The 20,645-nt window shown below is 34.0% G+C and overlaps 4 protein-coding genes and 1 pseudogene across 10 annotated transcripts in view; 3 read left to right on the top strand and 2 right to left on the bottom strand.

Moving 5' to 3' along the window:
• The window catches only part of LOC107495173 (D-amino-acid transaminase, chloroplastic), a 3,102-nt gene extending 527 nt beyond the window's left edge, over positions 1 to 2,575 (top strand). Inside the window, 4 exon segments of the mRNA XM_016116271.3 lie at positions 305 to 483; positions 845 to 1,417; positions 1,419 to 1,480; positions 2,317 to 2,575. Of these exon segments, the coding sequence (XP_015971757.2) occupies positions 305 to 483; positions 845 to 1,417; positions 1,419 to 1,480; positions 2,317 to 2,411 (909 nt within the window). The 3' untranslated portion in view covers positions 2,412 to 2,575.
• A 1,210-nt stretch (positions 2,576 to 3,785) lies between these two features.
• LOC110272849 (signal peptide peptidase 2-like) lies at positions 3,786 to 8,519 on the bottom strand. 7 transcript variants are annotated; one of them, XR_008010573.1, is made up of 7 exons: positions 6,840 to 7,633; positions 6,692 to 6,720; positions 5,988 to 6,074; positions 5,807 to 5,857; positions 4,823 to 4,973; positions 4,266 to 4,345; positions 3,786 to 4,031 (listed from the first exon to the last, which is right to left on the bottom strand). XR_008010573.1 is itself a non-coding variant. In XM_052263222.1 (7 exons), exons 1-6 carry the CDS (start codon positions 6,892 to 6,894, stop codon positions 4,315 to 4,317), a joined length of 423 nt encoding a protein of 140 aa, XP_052119182.1. In that variant the 5' UTR covers positions 6,895 to 7,627; the 3' UTR covers positions 3,791 to 4,053; positions 4,266 to 4,314. The 7 variants fall into 7 exon arrangements, 5 of the variants coding, with proteins under 5 accessions (XP_052119182.1, XP_052119181.1, XP_052119180.1 ...); XM_052263222.1 differs by having other exon boundaries at positions 3,791 to 4,053; positions 5,807 to 5,877; positions 5,989 to 6,074; positions 6,840 to 7,627; XM_052263221.1 differs by having other exon boundaries at positions 3,797 to 4,031; positions 5,807 to 5,877; positions 5,989 to 6,074; positions 6,840 to 7,626.
• LOC107495139 (B3 domain-containing protein At2g24670) lies at positions 7,681 to 8,532 on the top strand. Its single transcript, XM_052263128.1, has one exon. It carries the CDS (start codon positions 7,681 to 7,683, stop codon positions 8,530 to 8,532), a length of 852 nt encoding a protein of 283 aa, XP_052119088.1.
• A 1,024-nt stretch (positions 8,533 to 9,556) lies between these two features.
• On the bottom strand, positions 9,557 to 13,624 carry LOC107495137 (signal peptide peptidase-like; annotated as a pseudogene).
• Positions 13,625 to 13,666: 42 nt separating this feature from the next.
• LOC107495191 (DAR GTPase 3, chloroplastic) lies at positions 13,667 to 19,081 on the top strand. Its single transcript, XM_016116298.3, has 10 exons — positions 13,667 to 14,111; positions 15,641 to 15,818; positions 15,949 to 16,092; positions 16,175 to 16,291; positions 16,800 to 16,943; positions 17,035 to 17,121; positions 17,551 to 17,666; positions 18,129 to 18,310; positions 18,459 to 18,516; positions 18,653 to 19,081. Exons 2-10 carry the CDS (start codon positions 15,648 to 15,650, stop codon positions 18,774 to 18,776), a joined length of 1,143 nt encoding a protein of 380 aa, XP_015971784.1. The 5' UTR covers positions 13,667 to 14,111; positions 15,641 to 15,647; the 3' UTR covers positions 18,777 to 19,081.
• Positions 19,082 to 20,645: the final 1,564 nt, after the last annotated feature.

Genomic DNA, 20,645 nt, shown 5'->3' with positions numbered 1-20,645 from the left:
TCATTTCTTTGTGAATTGTTGGATTATTCACTTTAGCGATAGTTTAAATCAAAACACCTAAAGGAAAAGAAACAAGTGCAAATTTGTTGTAACTCTTTAACAATAGATTTGGGAACTGGAAGAAGAGGTGTTGGAAGTTTCTTATTGTGACCTAATTCTAATTATTCATCAATGTTTGATGGACACATTAGATTAGAAGAAAAACACATACAAAGATGGTCCTCTCTTTTGAACGATATATTCAGTTTTCCTATTACTGATAAAAACTAACTGAAAATATTTATTTATTTATTTCATGTATAAGGCTATTGAAAGGTTGAAAACATTCAGAGAAACAATAAAAGGCAAGCAACAATACCTTGCCATGTATTCAAGCATTTTTGGTGGGGTAACCACGGACCCTGCTGTTATGGTTATTCCTATGGACGACCACATGGTACACAGGGGCCATGGTGTCTTCGATACTGCGGCAATAATGGACGGGTCAGTAATTTCCAACCCATGAATGCCGCTCTTTAATTTTGGAGTTTGCATTTGTACTATTTGAGGATAGAGGCTGGGTTTCTCCAATTTTACATGTGGATGTTATATGATCAATCTCTTCAGATACTCTTCCTTGAATGTAGCTTTCATTGTATTCCAAGCCGACATACTACCTAACCACCATTGGATGGGTTTTGAGTCACATTGCTACCGGGTGGTATGTTGACAAGCAGAGTACAATTCTTGGCTAATGAAAGATATTCACTTCCTCGCTTTTGCATGTCTCCATCAACTAAAAAAGGATCTAGTAGTTAAAAAAAGATGTTTCCACTTTCCAAGTGATGTATTTTGTGCATGACAGGTACCTATATGAGCTAGATCAACACCTTGATCGCTTTTTGAGGTCAGCATCCATGTCTAAGATAGATCCTCCATTCGATCGCGAAAGCATAAGAAGAATCCTCATACAAACTGTAAGTGCTTCCAAATGTCGAAAAGGATCACTAAGATACTGGCTCTCATCAGGACCCGGTGATTTTCAGCTATCCCCTGCAGGGTGCCACCAATCTTCTCTATACGCAATTGTAATACAGGATCTGTCATTGGCATCAACTAGTTCCAGGGGAGTTAAAGTTGTTACTTCATCAATACCCATTAAACCGCCACAGTTTGCAACAACTAAGAGTGTAAATTACCTCCCAAATGTGCTCTCGAAGATGGAAGCCGAAGAAGCTGGTGCCTTTGCCGGCATTTGGCTTGATCACGAGGGATTTGTTGCTGAGGGGCCTAATATGAATGTGGCTTTTGTGACTAAAGAGAAGGAGCTTATAATGCCCCACTTCGATAAAATTCTTAGTGGCTGCACAGCTAAGAGGGTTTTGACGCTTGCCGAGAAGTTGTTGAGCAAGGGTAAGCTTCGTGGGATAAGGATGAAACATNNGCAGTGGCGTTCTTGTTTGCCCTGTAGTGCAGTGGGACGAGCAAGTTATTGGAGATGGTGAGTTCTTTCATTACTTCCTCCAAAAATGATATGAATTTCTTGTGAATCACTATATATATATAGAGACAATTTGTTATAAGAATTTAGGTGGATTATGCGGGAGTTCCTTCAATGGCTTGTTATTGTGTTTCTTTGAAAATTGCCATCTATTCTTTCTATGGTAGTATCTTGTTCATGTTACTACTGGTTTGTTGAAACTACAACTACTGATGTAAACAATCAGTATAGGATATAGTTTCAGGAAAATGTGGGCTCCTTCCTTGCTAGGATAAAGAAAAAACTCAAATTTTCTTGCCCTCATATTCGGTGGTGTAAATAGCTTCATCATGCCAAAGAATCCTTTTTTTTTTTTTTCTCATTCTTATAATTTTTTTCCTGTACATTGTAACTAACTGCAAGAAGTGTATATTCTCAGTTATATGGAGCTTAACATTTTATGCAGGACAATTTTGGTTTATTGTTTGGTTAGTTTTTGAAATGCCATATCCTAATAATAATTTAACAGATTTGATGTAGCTTAATTACACTTTATATATTGATAGTTCCCATTGTGCATTTCTTGTAATAATTAGCAGATTGAATGTCATACTTTCATCTTCATGAAATGATCTATATATTTATTTATTTGTTTGGAATTTCAAGTGAGTTGTGATCACATGGAAACACCCATAAACTCACTTCTTTAAAGTTTCAGATTAAGATGAAGTATCTAAGTCGTTTTTGTTATCACTTATCACATTAATCTGTTAACTTGAATCTCCGCCTCAATCGATCGGGTTCTGGACTCTCCTCTAATCCCGTTGAACCAAAATTTGTTTATGTATTCCTTGCAGGGAAAGAAGGCCGTATAACGAAGGCTCTCTTCAATCTTATTGTTGAAGACATGGAGTCAGCACCCCCTCCAGTTCGTATACCTGTACCATATTAATAATTGTATTTCTTGTGTACATTTTTTTTTCCTTATGTGCAGCTTCATGAAGCAGAATGTGACAAATAATGGAGATCTTGAAACCCCTATTCACCTTTGTATCTTAATTTCTCATTGCTTTGTAAAGGTTGTATTGTTGTAAAAGAATCTGCTGTATATGTGCACGAGTTAAGTTAGTCTCTAAGAATTTCAAAAAACTAATTTGACTTATGACATTTGTTATCTAAAGGGAATACTTTGACTTATTTAAATTTAGGGGTCTTATTTCTATAATTGCATTCTTAAAATAATTAATTATATGACAATTAATTTATATTTGGATATTTTAGTTGCAAAATAGGTTTAAGATAATCTATTATATTTAAAATGTATAAAAAATGTTATTCGTAAATGATATAACTACAATTATTGGTAACAAAATTCTGCTCATAAGCATAACCCTCGTATCATTGAATCTTGACCCTTCCAGCTTCATGAAAATTCTCTCTCCCGAAACTAACATGAAAACCGATAAAAAGTATAACATTATCATCATCATCGTCCGAATCGAACCCATTGTTTTTCTTTTTCTTCTAAGTAACTCTCACTTCTTCTATTATTATTATTATTTTTTCTGAAAAATGTTCTCCAAAATTACATATTTTCTTTCTTTCTTTCTTTGGTGGTGAAAGGATGAAACTAACTAGACTGGTGAAGGTGGCTAAATGGCGAAAAGAGCGCTCTCCCTCTTTTTTGCTTTCAAAATCCAACCAGCAACTATTACAAATATTAAAAAAAATTAACTAGAGTAATATTATTAAAAAAAATTAAAAGATCTATTATTTACGTTTTTTGTGCAAAAATATACCGTCTTAGATATTGTTAGGTTATTTCATTGATTCTTGGTTAGAATCTTGATGGCAATACCTAGAGGCCAGTCCAAATTTAGGTTTCAAAAACATTGTACACAAATCCTCTTTTTAAGAACTTTCAACCATATACAATAAACATTGAATTTTTTATAAAATTAAATGTCACATAATCATATATATTTTTTTGTCTTGTATTTGGTTTACATTACTCAAATTTTCATTTTTTCCGTTAAAAACGCTAATCTCGTTCTCCTAGCATCTACCTTTCATCAACTCAAAAGTTTTAGAGTAATTTAACATTTTATTTACATTTTGCTTTTCAATTTTAAGTTGCTATTTTTATTTATTTTATCATTTATTAACTTTAAAGCATAAATATAAATACATAATTATCTTTATTTAAATTTAAATAAAATATAAAATATAAATTCAAATTTTAAGATTTAGTTCAAACTACTAAAATAGCCATTAAAACAGACAAGGCTTTCTCTTGGTCTTGTAATCGTGTCAAAAGTCAAAGTCAAAACTACGAATATCCAGTTAAACATGAGTGAAAACAAACTTGAAAACAACAAAAAGACAAGAGAGGAAAAAAAAAAGGAAAAGAAAATAAAATCCGAAGAAAGTTAGTTTCAAATCAAAATTGAAATCATATCTAACAATCAATTAAAACTATGTGTATCCACTATCCAATTAAACTTGAACGAAAACCAATTTGGAAACAACATAAACGAAGTCGAGTGAAAACTTGTGCTGTGTCCAGTTAAACCTGTCAATTGAGATATTAAAAACTAAGATCATATTAGATAATTACTTTGAAACAGTATCTTATCATATCATATCTTAAATTAAACTTACACAAATTAAAATGAATCAAAATCTTCCGTAATTGATTTTTAAAAACAGAAAGTATTTAATTCTATCATAACTTAAAACTCTAAATAAAGCACATCCTATAAATTATGATTCATGAGTCTCACATTCTTGTGAAAAAAAGTCTAACCTGTTTTTGGAAAGTGTTTCTAGTGTCATCATGGTTGCCAAAGATCCAATTACAGCAGGTACAATGTATAAAAGAGCATGCTGAAACAAAGATAAAAGGAAAGAAGGAGAGGGGTGAAGGGGAATCCAATCAATCCATGTTAAAAGAGAATGCATTTCCTATATATATATGTATATAACCTGAATCTAAAAAAGCTAATTTCAATAGTACTCTTTTCTACTAAAATGTACTGACTTCAAAGTTCATTTATAATAGATAAATATTTTAATGATATTTGAGTAAACATAAAAAAGGGAGGAACTTTGCAACTTTAGTACTTAATTTTGTAGCTGTTTACAAACTGCAGGCTGGCCCAGCACACTACATGGCCTTAATTTTGTCAGCCAGATGCACATTTCATCAGATTATTCACAAAATTGTCAAAGAAACATGATATTTTCACATGCTTGATCAGCCATGTGTCAATATGATCTTCAAATAATTTCCATCTTAAACTACCATGACATCATGAGTGAAAGCCAAGAACAGAAGAGGGAAGTAAAAGAAGAAATGAGTACTCAGATCCAGTCATCTGAGCAGCTTGAAACCAATTCATCACAAAAATTGTAAGCGCCAAGCCAATAGTATATCCTAAAAATGAGCTTTTGAAATATTGAGCCTGTTTTCCTCTAGACACATCAAACCGCAAAGCCAATGCTATGAAGATACCTGAGGGTATTTTATCAAAAAAATGAAATAACAAAATTATGACATAGAAGTCACTGACTCTTTACCCCAAAATGCACAAAGTATGAAAATATGAAAGATGAAAACTATATAAAATTCTGCAGTACATACAGGGAATACAATAGAAAAAAGTATATAATCTTTTCATGACTAATTCCACAATGTGAAGCATATAAGAAAATATGAAACATGTTTCATAACAGAAATGAGATAGGAAAAGTTCCCTATTCAAATGGTCACATAGAGAACAATGATTAAAACAACCATACAGCCTCTATAAAATAGTCATTGACTAAATATGTGGTTAACCATAGATGAAACAAAATTGAAGATCAGAATAATCTCAAAGAAGAATTTTACAGACTTAAATTAGGTGAAGATCTTAGAAGTTCTGGTTAGTAGAGGATGACACTACCACAAGAATTTACATTTAACTTTTTTGTTATATTAGGTGTAATTAGGGAGATAACATTTAGTATTTTATTTTGTTGCTCTACCAATGGCTTTTGAGGTTTCATGAAGCCAAAGGTGAGAGGAACCATTCCTCCTCATTCCACATGAAACTCACTTTTGTGTCCCTATAAATTGACAGAAAATGTGGTGAAATGCATTTCAAAAACTTGCATTTTAACATTCCTCAAGTTGAGCCACTTAAAAATTTAACCTCCCTACTCACTCAATAATGAACAACTCCTTTCCTACAATATATCAGAATCCAATACCAGATATAAATTAAGAAGTTCTACACTAATCTTACTGCTACAAAAAGCCGGATACATTTGCAAGAAAATACATCAATAAACAAGTCAGCCTACCAGGGATGACAATGTCACCAAGGCCAAGCATTGAAAATGGCCGGGTAGAATCTGCTGTGGGGGACAAAAGCGGAAAAATAATTGGAATGATAATATTAGGAAGATATTGTATAAGGTATATTATTTAACTTCATATAAAGGAAGAGAAAATAAACTCAATTCACTCAGATAAGACTTTAACCTTTATCGGAGCATCAAATGATTTAGCAGCGCTAACCATCACTGGAGTGAAGAAATCCCAGAAAATGTCATATACAAATAGTCCAGTCTGGACAACACACGAATAGAAATGATACACACATCAAGTAACAGGAAACACTAAAAAAAAAAAAAGTGTAGTAGAAACTTTGTTTAAATACTAGTCTCGGTATAAAAGATTGGAAATCAACAAAGACAAGATATTAAAAAATGAGGAATTGCTTCTCCAAAGCTTTTTTTTTCTTTTCAGAAAAAAAGAAGAGCTTATCTAAATTTTCTCAAATGAAGAACACAATTTTTATTTATTTTATCATTTATTAATTTTAAAACACAAATATAAATACAGAATTATCTTAATTTAAATTTAAATAAAATATACTATAAAATATAAATTCAAATTTTAAGTTTTAGTTCAAACTACTAAAAAGAGTCATTAAAACAGACATGGCTTCCTCTGGTCTTGCAAACTGATGCTTATCATATCATTTGATTCCCTTAATTTGGAATTTCAAACAAACAAACAAAAAGAAAAGCTTTTGTCTTTCTTCTCCTTTACCAAATCAAGTTGCAGATCATGAATCATAAGTTAAATTGTTTCTTTTTCCCTTAAATCTTTTCTCAATATCCAAGATCAAACATATAAGAATCTAAGCATATTAACTAAAAGAAAAAAAAAAAAAAGCAAACCTGGAATGTGATCTTCTGCTGCTCATTCACTGGAACGAGACAAAAAAAAAAAGAAGGAATCTTTATCAATTACAGATCATGGAAGTAAAATAAGAATGCAAGATGCGACTGATTTATTTATTTATTTTGAAGGTTGTGAAGAACACACCATTTTCCATCATGGATTGCAACTGCTTGATTGCATCCTGGTTGCAAATACCCATCTTCAACTGAAACAAGGACAAATCTGCAACTGGGTTCTTGAAAAAGTGTGACCTTTAACACTAGCACAGGAAGATTCTACCTATTAAAGAAAGAGAAACTAAAATTGATTGATTCAGGTTCCCCAATGGGTTAGAGAAGAAGGTGAGGGTTGCTAATGCTTCTCCACCATGAAAAGTCAAAATCAAAACTACGAACATCCATCCAGTTAAACTTGAATGAAAACCAACTTGGAGACAACAAAAAGACGAGAGAACAAAAAAAGGGAAATAAAAGAAAATCCGTTTCTTTTTTTTACGTGAAAAAAAAAATCAGTTAAGTGATAGAAAAATGCTTGGGTTGAAAAATCAGTTAAAACCTTACAGAAGAAAAATTTTCAAATCAAAATTAAAATCATATCTAACATTCAATTAAAAGTTAAAACTGTGTGTATCCACTATCCAGTTAAACTTGAACGAAAACAAATTTGGAAACAACATAAACGAAAGTCGAGTGAAAACTTGTGTTGTGTTAAACCTGTCAATTGAGATATTAAAGACTAAGATCATATCAGATAATTATTTTGAAACAGTATCTTATCATATCATATCATATCTTAAATTAAACTTACACAGGATAAAATTAATCAAAATCTTCCGTAATTGATTTTTAAAAAACAGAAAGTATTTAATTCTATCATAGCTTAAACTCTAAATAAAGCACATCCTATAAATTCTGATTCATGAGTCTCACATTCTTGTGAAAAAAAAAGTCTAACCTGTTTTTGGAAAGTGTTTCTAGTGTCATCAATGGTTACCAAGATGAGAAGCAAGAAAACTTTGAAGGAGTTGCTGAAGCTGGATTTGAAAACACTAGAAGCTATGGCTCCGAAGCCATTCCGCCTTACAAGAATTGACGTCATAGTGTCCCTGCAGGATCCGGAGTACTGCAAAGTGAACCTGGCAGCAATGAAGGCAAATAAGAGTGTCTACTGCAAAGAGGACTATGCGGTACTCGAGAGGTTATCCAAAGCTTTGAAGCTGCACCACTCTCTTGGAAAGGCACGCATGAAAGAGAATAAAGGCAAGAGAACGCTGAATAAGAAGGATGCTACATCATCGCCTTCAACAGAATCCACATTGGCATTTACATCGCCTTCAACAGGATCCACATTGGCATCTACATCAACAACAAAGACTGATATTCCAGAGCTTCCGGAAATGTTCAAGGCGATTATCGCTTCACTGAAAGGATTTGATGTAACTTTTGTGATGCAAAGGAAGTTAACAAAGACAGATTTGGAGCCTAATAACAGCCGGTTAGCGATGCCAGAGAAGCAGATAAACGAGGAGTGCAAGTTCTTGGCACACAAAGACGCAGCGATTATGAGGGTTCTTGAGGCTCGGGATGAGAAGGGGCGGCTGATTGGGATGAAAGTAGGGCTGATAGAACCGTCAGGTGAAGTGTGCCATGATCAGGTTCTGAAGAAGTGGAATATGACCTCTGCATCGACATATAATCTAGCGAGTTCTTCTTGGTGCGACATTGCTAGGAGGAATCATCTCAAGAAAGATCATCTTCTCAACATTTGGTGCTTCAATGATGTCGCCAATAAGTTTTATTTTCTTCTCCATCATGTAGGCTCTGAACCCTTGCAATGAAATCAACTCTTAGCGTTAGTTTTAGGGTTTAAAAAGGAAGGGTAATTTGAAGTATTTTAATGAAATTAGGGATAAAAAGGTAAATAGGGATGAGGTAAATACTAAATAGTAAATACCATAGTATAGGGATTGCTAAACTATCTGGTTCTTTTGTTAGGATCTTGATGGCTATGCTTAGAGGCTAACCCAGATTTAAGTTCCAAAAATATTGTATAGAAATACTTTTTGCAGGAAATTTCAACCATCTACATTGAACATTTTATAAAATTAAACGTTAAATAATTTATTTTTTTCTTGTATTTGAGTTTATATTAGTTAATTCTCCATTCTTTTTTCCATTAATTAATTTCTTTCTTGTATTTGATCAAAAACTTTTACAACAATTTAGCAGTTTATTTACATTTCGCTTTACAATTTTAAGCTACTATCTTTTCTAATAATAAAAAAGGTAAAATATATTTTTTATTTTTAAAATTTTTTATTTCTATCAAATATATCTCTAACAGCTAAATTTTCAAAAAATGTATGACTAATTCAATAATAATACATGATAACTATGTCTGATTTGTTTGTGTTAAAAGTTGTACTTATAAAATTATTGTTGAATTGGTCATAAATTTTTAAAAAATTAGCTGTCATAGATATATTTGATACAATTAAAAAAATTTTCGGACAAAATTAAAATAAAATAAAATTTATGAATATTTTTAAAACTTTTAAGTTTTAACAAATTTTAAGGATAAAAAATATATTTTATCCTAATTAAAAATGTCATCGAACAAAGAAGCCTTTCTCTTGCAAACTTCTCAAAATTATATGTACTCAGGTAAACTTAGTGAAAACGATTTTGGAAACAACAAAAAGATAAGAAGGAACAAAAGGAGATAAAAGAAAATCGGTTAAGTGATAGAAAAATGCTTGAGCTGAAAAATGGGACTAGTGATATATTTCTCAATCACAAATCTTTTACAAATATATGCTGCTGAATAAGCTAGCGTTGCAGGCAACTGGGATCCAGAAAATGACTATTTCTACTTCAACTCCAATATTTCAACTCCAAAGAGTTATGGTATGCAAGTTTATTCCACCTTTTTGCTAAATTTGGGATCACTCTCTTCTTGAGATGAGTTGGCTATCTTCGACTTGTCGAACTCCAATAACTGATTTGAAACAAAGTTATAAAGTTGTTATGCATGAATTTTACAGGTTTGAGTCTAGTTAAACCTACATTCAGTCTTTCTTTAACTAACTCGGTTCATAAGAATTGTTATTACTATGGTAAAATGTTAAACATACTTAATAACCTTATAAAAACCTTAATAGGAAACTTTAGGTCAATTTACATTTGTAAACATGTATAAGATTTAGTTTTGATCTGCAACATGATGCAGTTTGTTTGAAAAACAGTTAAAATCTTACTGGTAAAAGAAAAATTTAGTTACTACACTAATTAGACATTTTCTTATTTACTGTAGACAATGTTATAGTTTCAAACCAAAATTAAAACTCACACCCTTTCCAGTGGTTTCTAACATTCAATTAATTTCCAAAATAGAATTTAACTTTTGATCCATTATCAATGAACCATTAGGTATTTTTATTTCAAAAAGAAAATGTTTGGAACTTGCAAGTAATTTGTTTTTGCAAAGTACCCTATTGGATATGTACTGGCCTCACAAAAAATTAGTAAGAACTTAACAATGAACAGATCATAGGTAAAATTAGTAAGTCAAACGAACCTGTTTAACATTAGCATTCCATATGCAACGAACAACCAAAGATCCAATTACAGCAGGTACAATGTATAAAAGAGTAGGCTGAATATATCACCTGAATCTAAAAAAGCTAATTTCAATAGTACTCTTTCCTACTAAAATGTACTAAGACTTCAAAGTTCATTTATAATAGATGAATATTTTAATGATATTTGAGTAAATATAAAAAAGGAGGAACTTTGCAACTTTAGTACTTAATTTTGTAACTGTTTTCAAACTGCAGGCTGGCCCACCACACTACTTGGGCTTAATTAAGCCGGATATACATTTCATCAGATTATTCAAAAAAATTGTCAAAGAAACATGTATTTTCACATGCTTGATCAGCCATATGTGTCAATATGATTTTCAAATACTTTCCATCTTAAACTACCATGACATTATGAGCGAAAGCCAAGAACAGAAGGGGGAAGTAAAAGAAGAAATAAGTACTCAGATCCAGTCACCTGAGCAGCTTGAAACCAATTCATCACAAAAATTGAAAGCGCCAAGGCAATAGTATATCCTAAAAATGAGCTTTTTGAAATATTGAGGCTGTTTTTCTCTGGACACATCAAGCCGCAAAGCCAATGCTACGAAGATATCTGAAAGTATTTTATCAAAAGAATGAAATAACAAAATTATGACATAGAAGTCACTGACTCATTACCCCAAAATGCACATAAGTATGAAAATATGAAAGATGAAAACTGCATAAAATTCTGCAGTACATACAGGGAATACAATAAAAAAAAAGTATATTATCTTTTGATGACTAATTCCACAATGTGAAGCATATAAGAAAATATGAAACATGTTTCATAACAGAAATGAGATACGAAAAATTCCCTATTCAAATGGTCACGTAGAGAACAATGATTGAAACAACCATACAGCCTCTATAAAATAGTCATTGATTAAATATGTGGTTAACCATAGGTGAAACAAAATTGAAGATTAGAATAATCTCAAAGAAGAATTTTACAGACTTAAATTAGGTGAAGATCTTAGAAGTTCTTGTTAGTAGAGGATGACACTACCACAAAAATTTACATTTAACTTTTTTGTTATATCAAGTGTAATTAGGAAGATAACATTTAGTATTTTATTTTGTTGCTGTTTGTTGCTCTACCAATGGATTTTGAGGTTTCATGAACCATTCCTCCTCATTCCACATGAAACTCACTTTTGCGTCCCTATAAATTGACAGATAATGTGGTGAAATGCATTACCTTTGTTTCAAAAACTTGCATTTTAACATTCCTCAAGTTGAGCCACTTAAAAATTTCAATCTCCCTACTCACTTATTAATGAACAACTCTTTTTCTATAACATATCAGAATCCAATACCAGATATAAATTAAGAAGTTCTACACACTAATCTTAGTGCTACAAAAAGCCGGATACATTTGCAAGAAAATACATCAATAAACAAGTCAGCCTACCAGGAATGACAATGTCACCAAGGCCAAGCATTGAACATGGCCGGGCAGAATCTGCTATAGGAAACAAAAAGCTGAAAAATAATTAGAATGATCAATATTAGGAAGATATTGTATAAGGTATATTATTTAACTTCATATAAAGGAGGAGAAAACAAATCCAATTCACTTAGATAAGACTTTAGCCTTAATCGGAGCATCAAATGATTTAGCAACGCAAATCATCATCTGGACTGCGGAAGATAGCACATTCAGCACTCCCTTAGCACATTCATCAAATGATTTATCGGAATATCAACTTCTCGATAACAATTTTCTTCTTTATAAATAAGTATTTGTATAAATAAATATTTTTATAAATTATTGTTAAAGATTTAAAAGCCCGATTTTTATCTTGTTTGTACCCGGTATATTGTATGCCCCTCTGTAGGAGTTGGTGGACACTTCAGTAGCGGTGGCTATGGATTCTTGATGGCCTTGCTGCTGATAACATAGTTGATGCCCACATGATTGATGTGAAGGGAAGGCTTCTTGACAGAAAAGCTATGAGTGAGGCCTTTTCTCGGCCATTAGAGGTGGTGGTGGAGCAAGCTTTGGAGTCATTCTAGCATGGAAGGTCAAACTAGTTGCAGTTCCATCAACCGTAACAGTATTCAGAGTTAAAAGAACATTGGAACAGAATGCAACTAAGCTTATTTATAAGTGGCACCTTGTGGCAAGTAAAATTCATGAGGACATAATGGCTACTAAGCTTATTCAAAGTCTCCTAGAGCTTCATATGTCAACTAAAGAGACCTTGACATTGGGGTCAATAACATTAATGGCTACTCAAGCTATAAGTAAGCTAGCGTTTGGGGTGAGAAGTATTTCAAGGTTGATCCTCTTAATTTCTTCAGGTATGAACAGAGTATACCTTCTCTCGTGTCAAAGAGTCACAAATAGATAATGTAAGATCTAAAATCTTGGAATGTTAGCAGCTTATATAATTAAATAAGCTGCTTTATTCTTATGCTTCTGTGTATCAGCGTATGCAGGGTGTCCTTCTTCCATAATATTATTTCAGATGTTACATCAATGCCTAATATATGTTTTGCATGAGGACCTTGAGAGCTTCAAGATGGTTATTTATAAAAAAGAAAAAAAAATCTATTTACTCTTTACTGTGTCCTAAATTTTTCTTATCCTGAATCAAAATAAGTGGAAGAGCTTGGGCATATTCTGGCGGTGCTAACTCTTAATTAAAATCCCAAATTAGCAGCTTAGCCGTGATTCCAAAATGGTTAAGTAGATAATCATTACTTACAAGTTGAGGATGATTCCGGATAAACATTGTGATCCGGCTTGCTTCAACAATTTTGAGGGCGCATAAACTCCTACTTAGAAGAAAAATAGGAAAAGCTTAAGATAATTATGAACAACTACTAACAATTATGCGAAATTTAGGTTGGAAGGTCTAAAAACAGAGAAAACTTATTGCCATTATGTTGCTCAGTATAATTGATAAGTACACGTGGGATGTGTGAATCATATAAGAAAGACTATTTCGTTGAATTTGCTATTATAAACGTTTTAAATGTAAATATAAGACAGACCATCTTATATGTGAATCATAGATCTTCTAGCGTTCTAAAATGTTTTAAAACTTCGGATATTTCTTTTTGGAAAATGTAAATTATAAAAGAACAAAAAAGATATGTCTTGTATGAAATGTTTTGAAAACCGGACCGGACCGACCGGTCGAATCGATTTAACCAAAAACCGGCAAAAATGTCCAATCCAGTGTGTAAAACCGCAAAATCAAAAACCGTTTAAAAATCGCTGAACCGGCCGGTTACCTTCAAGCGGGTCGGACCGGAACCCGACCGGTTTACAGAAAACGACGTCGTTATCCCCCATGAAAGGGAAAACTTGCACGCGTTATCCCCCATTCCCCCCTTCTCCAACTCCTTCCTTCAGCAAAGAGCAAACTGCCCTAGCCTCCACCAAAGAAAGCAAACTCTAGCCTCCACCAATAGTTGTCGCCGTCTGTCGTAGTGAGAGACTGCTGCCGCCGTCCATCGCACTCAAGAACTTCCGTCTTCGTGCTCTCGGGCCTCTCGCCGGATCCTCCACGTCGGGTGCTCGCATCTCGCCGGTCTCCTCTGTGCTCGGCTGCTCGCACCTCCCTCCGCCAGTGAGTGCTCGAGCTGTGCGTGTTGGTTGCTGCTCGTCGTCTGTGGTTGTCTCTGCTCGATTCTGCCTCCCAGTCTCACTCGAGTCTCGTCTCAGTCACTGGCATCTCGTGGTTCGTCTGTCTCGTCGCCGGCGGCAGAAGCAACTCGTGGGGTTGTCTCTTGCTTTGTCTCCTTCCGTGGGGTGGTCGCCGACTCGCCGTCTACCGTTGGTGAGTCCCTGCACCATCCTTCCCTGTTCTCTCTTTTTCAGATTTTCCTTCTCCCTGTATTTTTGCATGTTGCTGAATTGCTAATCAAATTTGCCTTGTTACTAATCTAAATGTTGCTGTAAATCGGGACTTTACTTGGATTTGTTAAATTTGTTGCTGTAACTTGAATTTGTTGCTGAATTTGTTGCTTCCCAGTCACAGAATCAGAACAGAATACTTAGTCAGTGCTTGGTTGATTGGCTTTGCTCACTGATTGTATTTGATGATAAATTTCAAATTGATAACTTTTAAATTTTAAATTTGCACTGCCTGTTACTGATTCACCGTTCCTTCGGTACTTTTTGTTGTTGTTAATCATTGTGATGAGCTTTATTAAAATTGGGTTCAAAACTGTTGAATCTTTTTTCATTTTTCATTGTTCTTAACTTCTGTTCTTATTAAAAAATTTGCAATTGGTGATCTTTTGATTTATTATATGCTTCATGTTTTTAATTTCACTCTGCTTCTAGGCTTTGAAATCAGTTTATGATAACTGTGATGCAATTTCACTCTGCTTCTAGGCTTTGAAATCAGTTTATGATAACTGTGATGCAATTATTTAGTTGGATAACTGATGTAATTATTGAGTTCAAGAGATTGAGTTTTTGATTTCTAAGGTGATTTTTGGTTGATTTTTTATTTAATTTGGTAATGGTGTTTATGATTGGGGTTATCTGGTTTTCATTCTTTTTGAATTTGGTAATAGTGTGATTACTTGTTGCTGTTTGTAATGTTTGTTGCTGAATGATGATTGTTCTTTCTTGCCTCTGTTTAGTAATGTTTATTGAAATTTTGTACTTTTTCAATGCATATTTGTATGTGTGTTATTAGTCAAAGTCATGTCAAGGCCATGCAAATTTATTCAATGTAGTTAAGCATTACTTGCCTAGTCCAGTATGTATGCTCTCTGGTTCCCTAGAGTAAACATTTTTGAATTCATGAATATTATAATTTTTCTTGGAGACAAATTCACAGGGGGAGCATTGTATAATCTCATGTTAACAACAGAGACAAAAATTCACCTCACTACACTATATAATCATGCATCTAAGCTCATATCTATCACCTCACCACAACATCCATCATTCCATCATCTCAAAGGTGTCTCCAGTGCAGTCCAACCGAATTTACCTTTCCTAAAATCTGCCAAGACCTGGAATGTTGTTGAACATTTCCATTAAACACTTGGAGTGCAAGCTTCTCTAGAATTCTGCAGTGTCATAAAAGCATGTTCTAAATGAAACCAAAACTATGTATATTCTGAAGAGACACACTTGTCCGACACGTTTTTACCACATTTTTAATTTTTTTTTTCGGTTTTGAGAATTTTCCCCTTTTTAATGCGCAGTGTAATTTTTCTTATTAAATTACAGATGAAAAATATTAGAGAAAAAAATTGCAGTATTCTTTTTTCTTTATTTTTAAAAGGAGATATTTTCCATTTTCCTATAGAATTATCTAAAATTGCGTTGTGGTTGTTACTGATCCAGCTGAGAAATGAGCAGCAGCATAGTTATGAGTGTTCAGCTTTCAAGTTTATGGCTTCACAACTTTCCGGCAGTCACACCTTCTCTCTTTCTTCCCAGCGGCGGAGGTGGAGGAGGGAGGTCTTCCCCATCAGCTCTCTCTGCCACACCCAACCTCTCTTCCCATTCTCCTACCGTTCAGGTAAGAAACCAACCCTTTTCGTTGAAGTTCTAATATTTATCGCCAAACAAACACTGCCGTATTCTTTTGGAATTATCTAGATTCTAGAACGTGTTCTTGAATAGTTTTAATTGTGATGTAAAATTTGCAGATTGTTGGTGTGAAAGGCCATGATGGATATGGCAATGTCAATGTGAATAGCAACGTATTTGATGGCTTCCAAGGAGATAATGATTATTGGAGTGATCTTGACAATGATCTTTATTACTGGACAAAGGCATTGCGCCCTGTGCAGGTATTATTATTTTGAATTCATGTTGCCCTATGTATAAGCTTAGTTACTGTAGCTAATTGTATGTGGAGGGTTAATTGGGCAGTGGTTTCCTGGTCATATTGCAAAAGCAGAGAAAGAACTCAAGGAGCAGCTTAGGTTGATGGATGTTGTCATTGAGGTGCGAGATGGCAGAATTCCAATGTCCACAACTCATCCACAGGCAAGTTAGTTTGTTTGTTTTGGTTGGGGGATTCTATATTGTTGATCAATAGACCAGCTTTGGAGCAATGCTTGAGTTATCTCCACGTAACTTCAAGGCTATTTGTTCGAACGAAATAAGTCACTGTTGTATATATCATGTTATGCCCGTCTAGATTAGTACTGGTCCAAACTGCAAAATCAGTCATGGATGTATATATCATGTTAAGTCATCTAGATTAACACCGGTTGGGTGTAGACCTTGCCCATACCCTGCACAATGTGGGAATCTTGAGCATCAGGCTGCTCTTTTTTTTTTTAATTATTATTGTTATCGATTGTAGCCTCTTTATCTGGAAAGTAGTTTTATCACAAGGTGCCAGCCATTTTTCATGGATTCTTTGTGCTTCTTAATGGGGGCATAGAATATTGGTGACACTCCTACAACCAATGGAAAATCTAGTCATTTGGCACTGTGATAAAGATAACACATGTAAACTCTTGACCTCGCTATCGCTCTTCTTGTATAGATGGATCTATGGCTTGGTAATAGAAGGAGAATTTTGGTTCTTAATAGAGAAGACATGATATCAACTGCCGATCGTAATGCTTGGGCAGCTTATTTTGCTAAGCAAGGCACAAAGGTGGTCTTCTCCAACGGGCAACTTGGAATGGTATATAAATTAATTTCTTTTTAGCTCTTGATGTCTTGTTAGGAAGTTTCACATGCCACATACTTAATTCTGTGTTGTATGTATTGCAAAGGGTACAATGAAGCTAGGCCGGTTAGCAAAGGAATTAGCAGCCGATGTAAATATTAAACGCAGAGCCAAAGGACTGCTTCCTCGTCCGGTGGGTTATGTAGTAATTAAGTGTCAATTTTAGTTGTGTCATTCCTTTAATAATTATTTGGCAAAAGAATTTCTCTTATTGCTCAAAAGAATTCCTTTCATTATCTAATATCTATACAAGAAAAACATAATTTAAACCATATGGATAGTAATTTTGTACCTCTTTCTCTGTTGCAGCATTCTTATAACTCCTAAATGATATAAATATAGTGAAACACATTGTTTGAGTGAAAGTTTGGATCAGTAAATTGCATAACCAAAATAATCTATCTGATTGCTGTGTATAATCTTTAGGCTATTTCTTGTGTTTTTCATTTTACAAAAAAAAAGTATTTTTCTTTTTAAGTTTTACACTAGTTCTCACTCTTTAGTACTTGTTTCAAATGAATATAACTAAGTTGAAGTGAATTATTCATGTCACTGTGTAAAGGTTCGAGCTGGAATAGTTGGATACCCTAATGTTGGAAAGTCATCGTTGATAAATCGTTTACTAAAGCGAAGAATGTGCCCTGCAGCCCCCAGACCAGGAGTTACAAGAGAATTGAGGTAATTTATTCATTTTATTTGTTACCAAGAGGTTGAAAGTGTTTTGAAAATTGGAACAGTTTCTTAATTGTTCATGAACTTGTATTCTGTTTAAGTTGAAACTAATGGCTTCTAATGTTGAGTACTTAAGTCTTGAACTTTTATCAGTGTTCAACAGCTGGGGGATTTAGGGTTTAGGGTTTAAAACACGACTGTGACTTAATTATTCTAGCTTTCCAGTAATATAAGAACTAGTCTCCTCCACTGACTAAAATAAAACACACCTAGAGGAAAATAGCAGTATGTTCTGTTCAAGTCCTAATAGTTTCAAAAACAAGATTAGCCACAATAATAGTATAATACAACTAATTTGTTCTGTCTAAATTTGAAGTTTTAGCTCAAAAAAGAAACGATGGTAGATATGTCAACGACAATTAAGTTAATTATTCATAAACTTATCGTATTTCTTTCTGAATGCAAAAGGTGGGTTCGTTTCGGAAAAGATCTTGAACTGTTGGATTCTCCTGGGATACTTCCAATGCGAATCAGTGACCAATCAGCTGCTATAAAACTCGCCATATGTGATGACATTGGAGAGAGGTCCTATGATGTCACTGATGTTGCTGCAATTCTTGTGCAGATGCTTTCAAAGCTTCCAGCAGTAGGTACATACGACCCCGTTCCAGTTAATTGTTTGGTTATTTATTTAACAATTTCTGGATCTTTGAAAATGGATGGGCTTCTTTGTGACAACATCTTGATTCCCCTTTTCCCGTCTTCAAACTTATGATTCTTACCCTTTGCTCAATGCAGGTGGAGATGCTCTTCGCAAGCGATATAAGATTGATGTAGATAGTCAATGCGGCAAAACGTATGTCCCTCATTTTTCTAAATCTGTTTTTATTGCATCGATTTATCATTTATGCGGTAAAACGTGTTGAACAGGCATGTCTCTTCAGAATATATATAGTTTTGGTTTCATTTATAACATTTTTATGAGACTGCAGATTTGTAGAGAAGCTTGCACTCCAAGTATTTAATGGAAATGTTCAACAAGCGGCATTTCGGGTCCTTTCAGATTTTAGGAAAGGTAAATTTGGTTGGACTGCACTGGAGAGGCCTCCGAGATGATGGATGTGGTGTTCGCTTTCGAAACTAGAACTCTTGTGAAGCTTGAACTGAAGGTAAGAATACCTTCAAGGCTAGAACTCAATCCTCCTTGGTGATAAGTGAAAAAATGGATATCGTGATTATGAATGACATGAATGGAGGACAAAGGTGGTGAATGTTCTGAAAAAGACAACACCATTGAAGAGTTTAAGTTACACCAAACAAAGAATCTTTCCTGCTGTTACCATGGAATTAGTTGGCTCGATGTAAGCTATGTCTGTATAATCAATAATGTATTAATGCAATGTATATCTTTAATTTTGTTAGCGTTAGAGATAATAAAATTGTGAAAGAAGATAAACATCATGATTAGGCCAAAGCATGATCAAATTGAGGAAATTGCACATATTGCCACTTCTCAAGCATATACTCTAATTCTAAAGCCACACCACATATTTTGCGTTGGATCATTCTTTCTCCTTAGACCACAAAATACGAATGGATGGTAAGTATAGGGGCCAACTATACTATCAGCTAACTTGAACAACTTTTCTAAATATAGGATTTTGAATAATTAGGATTTGTTCCGCAAAATTAGGATCCTTCTCTGTGAACGTGGACACATAGCTTTGTGAACGTAGGTATCATCACCTAACGGCTTTATGAACGTGTAGCTCTCTTATCGTGTCACTGGTTCGTGGAGCTCAACCGCCTGTTGTGCTGTTGCTATGCCCTCTGCTGGAGCTCCTCTGTGCGTGGTGCCGAGTCGACTTGCACCGAATTCTCATCGCTGTGAGTGGCGCGTTTGGATCCTTGAGGTTGAGCTTTGCTTGGTTGGAATCCCTGCTCTTGGAGATTGCGGCAGAGGAAAAACTACTTCAGACCCAATTGGCATGTGTTCATCTTTCTGAAAGTTCTCTTTGAAGAATTTCATTCTTAATAATAATAAATAATAAATTAGAATATGTAATATATATTTCTTTTTTGAAAGCAAGATTTTAACACAATAAAATAAAGTGAAACTTATTGGGAACTAGAGAAATAAGATTATTATTACCAGTTTGTGAGTTTCTTGATTTCTTCCGGGTTTTTTTAAGTGTTGACAATTCTTATAATGAATTTTGATGGGAATTAAGAACTTAGCTCAAAGTTTCTATCTTTATTATAGGGTTGTGATGGATATCTTTGGTGGAAGTAAAAGAAGTTAACTTTGTAAGATCTGAGGCTAGTTCCTTCCCAGCTAAGCAAATTTTGAGTGTTATATCCTCTTTTGTTGTTAACTGTTGTGGAGAGCTTGTATTGTGTAGCCAGGGAGAGAGGAAAATTCGTTGAATTAGATTGGATTTGTTGTTGTAGTTGTCGTTGTGGTTGTAGATTGAAACAAGATTCTGGAGATCCACGGGTATCTATGCTCTTATGTTGCTAATGCTAGATTTCCAATCAATGGGGTTTGCTTAGATCTAACCAAACTATGAAAGTTCTCATGGCATGATTGAGACTATGTGAAGTTTGAAGTATGGTGACTGAAAATGGCAGAATGGGAGGTTGCTAATAGCTATAATATGATTTTTTTCATATTTTGAAATTGAGGGTTAAGGTTCATGAATGGAGAAGATGTTGAGAGAACTTGGGATTTCTGAATTTCATCACTTTGCCGATATTATAAAACGGATGCCGAGCATAACTACTTTTAACATTTCACAAACTCAGCCCAATATATATTGTTATCCTTTAGCCACATTTGTTCTAAGTTCTAATAATTTGTTGTTTTGTTGAGGTTATTGATTTGTTGCACACATATATGTTGATAGATTTCTTCAGCACACAGAGGTCAAATTGATTTCACTAAACGTGCATCGGCTTTTGATAACAAGCAATAGTAATTTTGAA

The sequence above is a fragment of the Arachis duranensis genome, chromosome 6 (genome assembly GCF_000817695.3).
Source record: "Arachis duranensis cultivar V14167 chromosome 6, aradu.V14167.gnm2.J7QH, whole genome shotgun sequence".
Lineage (NCBI taxonomy): Eukaryota > Viridiplantae > Streptophyta > Magnoliopsida > Fabales > Fabaceae > Arachis > Arachis duranensis.
Note: the sequence above shows the minus strand (reverse complement) of the source record. Positions and strands in the feature narration are given on the sequence as shown.